The sequence below is a fragment of the Prinia subflava genome, chromosome 7, assembly GCF_021018805.1.
Source record: "Prinia subflava isolate CZ2003 ecotype Zambia chromosome 7, Cam_Psub_1.2, whole genome shotgun sequence".
Taxonomy (NCBI): Eukaryota; Metazoa; Chordata; class Aves; order Passeriformes; family Cisticolidae; genus Prinia; species Prinia subflava.
In genome coordinates, this window is record NC_086253.1 from 28773375 (window position 1) to 28783758 (window position 10384).

A 10384-nucleotide genomic window follows, 5' to 3' on the forward strand; every position below is an offset into this window, starting at 1 on the left:
ACAGTTTTCTACCCCTCCATCCTGGACGGGGCAGCTCAGTTCCAGTCCTGTCCCCTCTCTTCTTCCCCCCCCCCCCCCCCCCGGGGGCTCCGGCTTACCTGAGTCGACCACGTGCTTCCCTTCCCCCACCCAGCCTCGTGGCCGGGCAGGGGAAGGAGGCCTGACACGTCCCTCTGCTGAAACCGGGATCTAAAAAGAGGCCGAATCCCCCAGACTCCTGCTTTTAACTCTTTGTGTCCTCAGAGGCGTGTCCAAACCTCCGAGTGACCAATCCAGGTGCTAGCAGAAAAGCTGATCACTGATTGGACTGCCCACATCTCCCTAGAAAAATTCACCTCCCCCCCCAACCACAACAAATAACTAAAGCATTTTATGAGCAATACATGGAGTCTCTGTTTAGCTGAGATTTTTAATGATGTCTTAGAAACTGAGCTCGTTTTGACATGGGGATACTTGAAGCTTAAGAAAACATTACCAGGTACTGAAATTTCTGAAGAAACAAGTGCACCTTCAATGATCTCAGAACTGTTTTTGCTTTTTCCAGTGATGAATTTGTCCCAGACTGCCTCAGTGCATCTGAAGTTTGGGAAAGCATAAACCATGTTTATATTTTTGCCCATGTTGATTAATTGCCGTTTATACCTCCTACCTTCTTAATCCTGACTCATGGTTTTGCATACCTACTTCAGTTCGTTGGTGACACATCATGAACAAGACAGTTTCCCAACAGCCTCATTGCATAATAACAGATCAGCTTTCCAACTCAACTGCAGCTTAATTTACATGAGCAATTCAACCTTGTGTTGTGCTTCAATATTGAATCTTACCAGAATACAGCATAATAGCAGTGTTTTTTTTTTCCTGTTAGTGTTTGCAAGTCAAATATCCAAACTTTTTCTTTGAAAATATGAGACTACCTTTATCTTTTTCACATTGCATTGATCAGGCTGATGCCACCTCAAACTCTTCAGCTTCTACAGTTTTTAAACAACCTGTGATTTATTTAGAAAAGGCCTTCTGATAAATATTTTTGTAAAGTTTATTCATACTCATTGAAAACCATATTTTAAACTGCATGAACTCTTTCCTTCCTTACAACCCTCAGTTTAAAATAGATTTTCTGTATTTTTCTTTTTTTTTTACCTTGTAAGAAGCTTTAAGTCAGATTGACACCTTATTCCAGTCTCTAACCTGCAGGAAGAAAGCCTTTCTTGTATTTCTCAGGAGTCTGACATTTAATTCTTTCATTGCTTGGTTTCCACTGACAAGGTGCTAAATGCACACAATCATGCCCTGACCAAATATAGGCAGTCTGTCTGCAATGACACTAAGTCATAGAGCAGGAGGTTAGATACCATTCTGAATTTTAGTCATGAAAGGACAGGGAGGAGTTATTAGCTATTCAAAAATGCCTATCACCAGCATCCACAATGGTAGTCCTGAGTACAAACACCATCATTATCAATGTTCTGCTCTCAGAAGCCTGACTAAAAAACATGATCTAATAAAAAAATCCTTCATGTAATTACTAGAGTGCACTGATGGGTGAACACATGCTAATTTCCTTTACATCTTTGCTTCATGCAATACTCAAATCACAGGTCCAGAGAAAACACATTCAACAAATTTCAGAAAAGAAGTTTGAACAGTCATGTAAAAGAAAACTATGTATTTTTGTTGGCTTATAACTTGTGAATAATATTATCCATATTTTAATTTATTTCTGCAACAGAGCAGAGTGCAAAAAGATCAAAAAATCCATTGCAGTTAATTCAGTTAATATGTATTTGACATTAACTACACCACTGAAATAATTGTTATTCTTGTTTGTATATTCCCTGGATCTGCATCATGCAGTCTGCAGAATCTTATACTGTCAGTTTCTCATTTCTGGTCAGTAACCAGAAATTTAAATTGAAGAATGCAGACTTCTGGTAGTCTCCAGACATATGTGAAAGTGGTTCTTAAATAGCCTTATATATAAATATATATATATATTCATTATGCAGTGTGTATGCAATGGCACATAGAGATGCTATCAACATTTTTCATAAAACACTGGTACAAAATGCACCCTGACTAGCAAGGACTGTCTGTGCAGTGCCCCACTGGTGAAGGGGTCTTGCTTCCAGTTCCACTGCTGGCAGACCACCAGCTGTCCTGTGTATCTCGCTGATATATTGTTCTGGACAGAGACTAGCATCAGATTCCCTTGAAACAAATTTTCCACCTAAATCACTGCCTAACCCAATATTTAGATATTGGGTAATACCTGTGTGAAAGGTTGAAATTAATTAAAAAATTAGAAAATCATAAAATATTAAAACCCTTAACTTCTGTTAAGACAATATCTTCTATTAAATGCACAGGACTGAGGAAGTCTTTTTTACCTCACCAGCTATTGCTTTTTTAATTAACTCCTGAACATGGGTTGGGAATTAGCACAGACTAGTGAAATCGTTCTCAACAGTCAGTTTTGGAAGGTAATAGAGTTGGGTGGATGGATGGATGTGAAAAAACAGTGCTGAGTTGTCTCTAGTCTAGAAAATAATCCTGACATGTAGATCCAGTCATTGTCTCCAGTGCAACAGTAAATTTCCAGCCAACCTTTTCCATTTATGTAAATGGAATTATATGGCACAAATGCTCTGAAGCACGTGGCTCTTCTAGCTGTCTTCTACACGCATGTTAGGGTATTGGCTATAAATATAGCCTCGTGTATAGCTGATAACTTGAGGTGTTCAGAGACTGCATCTATTTACATGAGTTGCAAAAGCTAGTTGAAATTGGCTGGGATCCTGTCTGCAGCCTTGGGGTTAGCATAGATAATAACCATGTGATTTCAATCAAGCCATGTTCTCAGCTGTGTAGCAAACGAAAAGTAGACTTCTCATGGTGCAAGTGGGGCTAGAAGCTGCTTTGTGTACTTCAGTTCAGAATTGTTCAACTGCTTTGATAGTTATTTTAAGAAAATCGAAGTTCTGCCACAGGAAACAACATTCATGACTGCATGGTCTAAATTTACCTACTGCCAGCTTCATCCCAATGAACTCATGCGACTCAGCATTCTGCTGAGAAGTGCTCTAGCAATTTAACAGAAATCTTCCATGGATTTCTCTCACTTAAAAACTGAAAGTGGTGGACTGTTATTTCATTCCTGTGTGCTCACGGGCACAGAGGTCATGGTAATATAGTTGTTGCAATTTTAGGTCTTATAAATCTAATTGATTTCAATATCAATGTGCACATAGTCCACATTCTAGGACCAAATATTTCCTACACAAGACTTTTATCCTGAGATAATGTAATATTCTCTCTCCCATTCATTTATAGTTAAATCTCAAGAGAAAGGACCTCTATCTTATCTCCTAGTCAATACCAGGGAAATTTTACCACTTAGTAAGAAAGGCAGGGAGGAAGTACAAAGTTGATTTTTCTTTTACAATGTGGAAAAATGAAAGGTTTCTACACAGTACTATGTTGTAATCAATGAGTTGGGAGTATCAAAGTCATAAAGGAGGAGACTTTTGCAGATACTTTATCATGCAATGTTTACATATAAAATATATACATTGTAGTTTTTACTTTTGACAAAAGACCTGTTAGCGTAGGAAAACATATAACCACACGAAGGCGATCATATGCGGTTCTTTATTCAAGCGCGCGGGACACAGGGGTGATAATACACCCAAATCTGATGTCCAAAGGATACAGAGTCGATTCGTGATTTTTATAGTTTAAATTATACACGTTAACTAACCCCCACCCCTAGATACTGATTATCCTATTCCTTAGTTACTATCTTAAATCATACCTACGCTTCTACCCTGATCCACACTTGATTTGGTTAAAACAATAGCATGGAGCTGTTTACAGAAGCTGACGCTTGTTCCAAGCTAGCTGCGTCAAGTTCCAGTTGTACGTTCTCTACTTTCCTCCCCCTACACATTACTCAATCCAGAAATTACATTTTTTAACCCTCCACCAACATTCCCCCCTTTGAAAGTATTTTCACTCTAATATACTAAGTGTAAATGCTTTCACTTAATACAGTCCATTAGGCTTCAGAGTTCATACTGGATGTTCATCTTCAAATCCTCTGTTGTCATAGGCTTTGTCCGGGATGTTGTTGCGGATTGAAGGTGCTGGGTTCCGTGCCAATGCCTTCATTATGGTCCTGTTCCAAGATGCCTTTTTCTGTATCTCTCTCTTCAGGATTCTGTAAACTAACCAAATTACTAAAAATATAATCAGTAAAATTATCAGATTTTCAAGGATAGACTTTATCCATGAACTCACATTCCATCCTAATCCTTCAAAGATTTTACCCAACCAGCTAGTAGCTAAATCCTTTTGTTCCTTTTGTGCCTCATGCTCTATTTGTTTTAACTGACTGATGTCATGTTCTACATCTGCAGTTACATTTGGGATGTGGATGCAACAATGGTCGATTTGTCCCTTTAAATATCCACACACTCCGTGTTCTTTCAAAAGTAACATATCTAAAGCCAAACGATTTTGCAGGGTCATTTTGGTGGTGGCCTGTAATTGCACATTGAGTTCCCTAAATCCCTCTCATGTGATTCTTGCTAATCTGTCTACCTGACCTGTGAGTCTATATAGCATTTCTCTATTTCGATAATTTGCAATGGGACCAAACAAGGATTCTAGGGCCCACCCAATCTTTACTCCACTAGAGGGTTCCTTCCAAGTGTCATCTGGGTTCTTGTCTTCTGAGACGTCTCGCTTTGCTTTTATTTGTAAGGCTTCACTGCTCCTGTTAAATGGGGATTTCTTCCAAATTGGACATAAAGTGGGAAGGCCCAGGGTGATTTCTCTTACCTCCCCGTCCATAGGCAAGTGTGTTGTCCATGTGCCATCACTCATTGCCCATACAAATGGTCCTGGACTTCGAATTGTACTCCTGCTACATCCTACTATAATCTTAGAATCTATTTTGCCTTGTTTGTGTTTAATTTTCCTGCAGGCACAACCAATTCGTAAGGCTATTGCCAATGGTGACCACTGTTTCATTTCTAGATTGTCAGAGGTGCAATCATAAATTTTCTTACATACCCACCAACTTACCTTATTTGCCTCTTTCTGACTGCTAGTATCAGTATTCGTCACTGTGGGATCTGTCTCATTTTCAGAGCCTTTCCATTTAATGCACCAGGGTGTGCTTTCCATATATTGGAATTTCTGGAGGATGCTCACAGACCATGCACTGTCCCAAGGTTCCAGTCCTTTCCAATCCTTCTCTTCACATTTCCACACCACAACACTTTCTGTAGCGTTGTCCCTGATCTTTTGATAGCGTAGAAACCAACATTGCCATTTTGCAAGGTCTTGGTCCTTAACCCACCACTCTATGATTTGTCCCAATTTGCCATTACTAAGAATGCACTCTGACTTTCTCATGGGTTGCATATAGGAATCCTCTGTTATCTTCCAGTATTCTCTGACCACCACCCTTGACTCTGGTACTTGTTTACAGTTAATTGTTTTGTTCCCTCCTATTTCAGGTAATTTTGATGTTATTATTCCCCAGCTTACTGGGTCCCCTGCTGCCTTTGGTATTGGCAGACAGGCCGTTATTCTGCTGGTATTATGCATTTTGGCAAAGTCTCTGACCAATCCAATCATTACATTCTCAGCCCGAATTTCATTAGAAATTTCTATTACTTGTGTTTTTTGCCTGTATCTCTCTCTTCATTCTAGAATGAAGAGTTGTTAGTTGACCCTTCTGTATCCCATATCCCAAAGTAACAGCAATCCCTACTGGTGACATTAGTATCCATGAAATTAACATTACCCACAGGAAGAGCATGAGCACAGTTACCAATACCATTTGAACAGTTACAGACGTTTCAGCCTCAGCTTTGTTGGTCCAAAAGTTTCTACAGCCCACGACTGGACTCCACGAGGGACCTTCTTCACACGTGTGTAGTGTATCCAGGGTTCCACTCCAGCCACTTTGACTGCTGTAAAGGTGGTTAGCAGTACCTGATGGGGACCAGTCCACTTCTCTTTTAGTGGTTCTTCGTTCCAGGTTTTGATGTATACCTCATCTCCTGGTTCGATATTGTGGACTGGATTCTCCAGGGCCAGTGGTCTGTTCCACACGAGAACACTTCGAAGCCGAGCTAGAGTTTTCCCGAGGGACAGAACATAATTATACACATCTTGTTTCCCTGTGACATGAACATTTGGATTGGGGTTAGGAGATTCATATGGTTTCCCATACAATATTTCATAAGGACTAACTGACATCCCACTCCTAGGCTTTATCCGAACCCTCAGCAATGCGATCGGCAAAGCCTGTGGCCACTGCAGTTTGGCTTCTTGGCATATTTTACTGATCTGCCTCTTCAGTGTCTGGTTCATTCTTTCTACTTGCCCACTTGACTGGGGTCTCCATGGTGTGTGGAGGTCCCAAGATAATCTCAATAATTTGCTTACCTCTTGTACCACTGTGGCTATGAAGTGTGGGCCTCTGTCTGATGATATCCCTAGGGGCACCCCAAACCTGGGAATGATTTCCTGTAATAACCACTTAACTGTTTCCTTTGCTTGGTTTGTGCGACAGGGAAGGGCTTCTGGCCATCCAGAAAACGTGTCAACCCCTACTAACAGGTATTTGTATCCCCGAGTTTTTGGCAGTTCTGCAAAATCTACTTGCCAATAGTCTCCTGGTTCTATTCTTATCCGAATTCTGCCTAACTGTGCCTGTCGTCTAGCTACGGGATTGTTTTTCAGACAGATTTTACATTTAGACATTACTGACTTGGCCATTGTTTGCATCTGTACTGAGATTAGGTATTGTCTTAACCACTTTACCAACGCTTCTGCACCCCAGTGACACTTATTATGTTTTACTTGTAAAATTTCTCTCATTACCAAAGGAGGTACCACTATTTGCCCTTGTGCGGTTACATACCACCCTTCTGCGTTCTTCTGTGCCTTCAGCAGTTGTGCTAGTCTGTCATCTTCGATTGTATAGTTTGGCTTTGGAGGCAAATTAAATTGAGAGATATTAAGTCTTGATGGTATCAACGCCATTGTTTTCTGCACCTCTCGCGCTACCTGACGGGCTGCCCAATCTGCTTTTCGATTTCCTTCACAAATTTTGGAGTTGCCTGATTGATGTGCCTTGCAGTGCATGATTGCTACTTGTTCAGGTTTTTGTACTGCATCTATCAATTGTAGGACTGCATCTTGATGTATAATATTTGTCCCTTGGGAGGACAGCAGTCCTCTTTCTTTCCATAAAGCTCCGTGTACATGCACTACTCCAAAGGCATATTTGGAGTCAGTCCAAATATTCACTGTCTTCCCTTCACTCAGCTCGAGTGCTCTAGTTAATGCGATTAGTTCTGCCCTTTGTGCAGACGTGTTAGGTGGTAGTGATTTTGCCTCTATTACTACATCAATTGTAGTTACCGCATATCCCGCGTATCTGGCTCCGTTTTCCATGAAGCTGCTTCCATCTGTAAAGAGTTCCCACTCTGGTTGCTCCAGGGGGACATCCTTCAGATGTGTTCTTGCTGAATAAGTGTGCTCGATGACTTCTAGACAGTCATGCTCTAATGGACCTTCCTCAGCTGTGGCACCTAGAAATAGAGCTGGATTCAAGAGGTTAGTTGTTTTTAGTGCAACATCATCCTGCTCAGTCAGGGTTACCTGAAACTTCATCATCCGGCTTGGAGAGACCCAATGGCCCCCCTTTTGTTCCAGGACTGTAGTTACCATGTGTGGCACGTAGACATCTATGTGTCTTCCCATTGTGAGCTTCCTGGCTTCTTGTATCAGCAGCACGGTAGCTGCCACTGCCCGCAGACATGAAGGCCATCCGGCACTTACGTTGTCGAGTTGTTTGGAAAAGTAACCCACCGGCCTTTTCCAGCTTCCCAGTCGTTGGGTCAGGACTCCCAGTGCCAGTCGCTGCCTTTCATGCACGTACAGCTGAAAGTCTTTAGACAGATCAGGTAACCCCAAAGCAGGAGCAGTTGTCAGTGCTTCCTTTAATTTCTGGAAGGCCTCTTTCTGTGGTTTGCCCCAGATGAACGGCTGTGTCTTCTGAGCCTCGTACAAGGGTTTTGCAATCAGTCCATAGTCCATGATCCACAGGCGACACCACCCTGTCATTCCGAGGAAGATCCGCAGCTCGTGTAGATTCTGGGGCTCTGGAATAGCACAGATAGCTTGAATACGATTAGTACCCAGTTTTCTCTGCCCTTGTGAGATTTCACATCCCAGGTAAATCACAGTCTGTTGGGCAATTTGTGCTTTTTCTCTGGATACCTTATACCCTCCCATTCCTAATGAATTTAAGATCTCAATGGTTACCTTTATGCAGGTCATTTCTTCCTCTGTTGCAATCAAAATGTCATCTACATACTGGAGTAATAAATATTGGTCTCTTGGTACTTGCCCTTCTCTGGTCCAGATTTCCAGTTCTTTTGCCAGTTGACTTCCAAAGAGAGTGGGGGACCCCTTGTACCCCATCGGTAATCGAGTCCAGGTGAGCTGAGTTTTTCTTCCACTTTCTGGATGTTCCCACTCAAAGGCAAATAGTTTCCTACTTTCTTGGTCAAGGGGTATACAGAAGAAAGCATCTTTTAAGTCAATTACAGTAAACCATTTATATATCTCTTTTACGGATGCTAACAATGTATAGGGATTGGCAACCACTGGATGAATGTCTTTTGTTATTTCATTTATACCTCTTAAATCCTGTACAAGTCTATACTCACCATTGGGTTTCTTCACTGGGAAAATTGGGGTGTTGTATTCCGATTTACATTCCTCTAGAATTCGATATTTTAAAAATTTATCAATGGTCTTTGCTATTCCCTGTCGTGCTTCTGGTTTTATAGGGTATTGTTTGATTCGTACAGCCTTTGCTCCTTCTTTTAACTCTACATGTACCGGTTGTGCCAATTTAGATTTTCTAGGTACATCTGTTTCCCAGACAGAGGGAATTACTGCATCTTCTACTTCTTTAGGAATATTAGAAATTGGTTTTTCTTTTATCATTAAAATCTTTCCTGTCTTAGACTCCGGAATTTTCATTACGAGTTCACCATTCTCAAAAGTAATTACTGCCTCCAGTGCTGCCAGTAGATCGCGCCCTAAGAGCGGAGTTGGGCAGTCTGGCATGTATAAGAATTCATGGGTCAAGATCTTATCTTCAAAGCTCAATTCTAGGGGTTGCAAGAATGGCCGTACCTCCTCCTTCCCTGTGGCTCTAATGACTGCTGCTGACTTGTTCCCGATTTTCCCCTCAAGATAATTTAGTACAGAATGTGTGGCCCCCGTGTCAATGAGAAAATCTACGTCTTTTCCTTCTAAATGCAAAGTCACCATGGGCTCCCTTGATCCTGGCTCTCTCTCATGTAAAACCATGACCCTGGCTACACCATCCAGCTGATGCTCACTACTTTGATTAAACATACTGTCTAACTGAGGCTGACCATTCTGGCTAAACCGGTTTGGACACTCCCTTTTCCAGTGTCCCTCCATCCGACAATATGCACACTGATTCAGACCTAATCTACCATGACCAGAACCTCTGCCAAAGCCACCTCTATTAACGCCACGACCACCTCTACCACGTCCCCGCCCCTGTCTCTGTAAGACTGCCAAAAGGCTTTGCCCCTGTTTCTTGACAATTTCTCTGTCCCTGTTATTATAAACTTTCCAGGCAACCTCTAGGAGTTTATCCAAGTTTCTTAACTCTTCACCTTCCAGTTTCTGTAGCTTTTTCCTAATATCTTCCTGTGCCTGACCCAGAAAAATAAAGGCAAGCTGAGTCCTTCCTTGCTCACTGTCTACTTGAAGATCAGTATATCTTCTTTCAGCGGGTGTGGGCGGGGGAGCAAGATAGCTTTGAGCAGGTGTATGTGGAGAAGGGGGGGTCAGCAGACAAAGGTGGGGGTGAAACATATTGTGTTGGCGCGAGCGAGGGGGGTGTAAGAGAATCAGGTGGGGTCAGGGTGAGCGGGGTAGAACTTGGTGTTGAGGGGGCCGTGGTGGTTCCGGGAGCCATGGGAGATACCAATAATTCCGATTCCAGTTCATCTCTTTTTTCCCCTAAAATTTCACTTAAAACTGCATGTTCCATACAATGCTTATTTTGGACGCAAGCCAGACACTTATTATTCTCAAGCTTCATTGCTTTCATTTTGTCAAGCCACAAAACCGGTTTCTCAAGCAAGCACAGAAATAAGTCAATATATGGTAATTGTTCTACCCTTCCATCTTGTGTACAAAGCGATCTAAGTTGCATAATAACCTTCACATCAAAAGACCCGTTTTTCGGCCACCTCTGATTTTCAGGCAAAGCGTATTTTGGCCAGTGAACATTACAATATTCAATCAA

At 41.8% G+C, this 10384-nt stretch overlaps 1 protein-coding gene across 1 annotated transcript; it reads right to left on the reverse strand.

Moving 5' to 3' along the window:
- Nucleotides 1-3701: 3701 nt before the first annotated feature.
- On the reverse strand, nucleotides 3702-6066 carry LOC134552886 (MLV-related proviral Env polyprotein-like). The gene is made up of 2 exons (XM_063402008.1): nucleotides 5699-6066; nucleotides 3702-4542 (listed from the first exon to the last, which is right to left on the reverse strand). Exons 1-2 carry the CDS (start codon nucleotides 5849-5851, stop codon nucleotides 4072-4074), a joined length of 624 nt encoding a protein of 207 aa, XP_063258078.1. The 5' UTR covers nucleotides 5852-6066; the 3' UTR covers nucleotides 3702-4071.
- Nucleotides 6067-10384: the final 4318 nt, after the last annotated feature.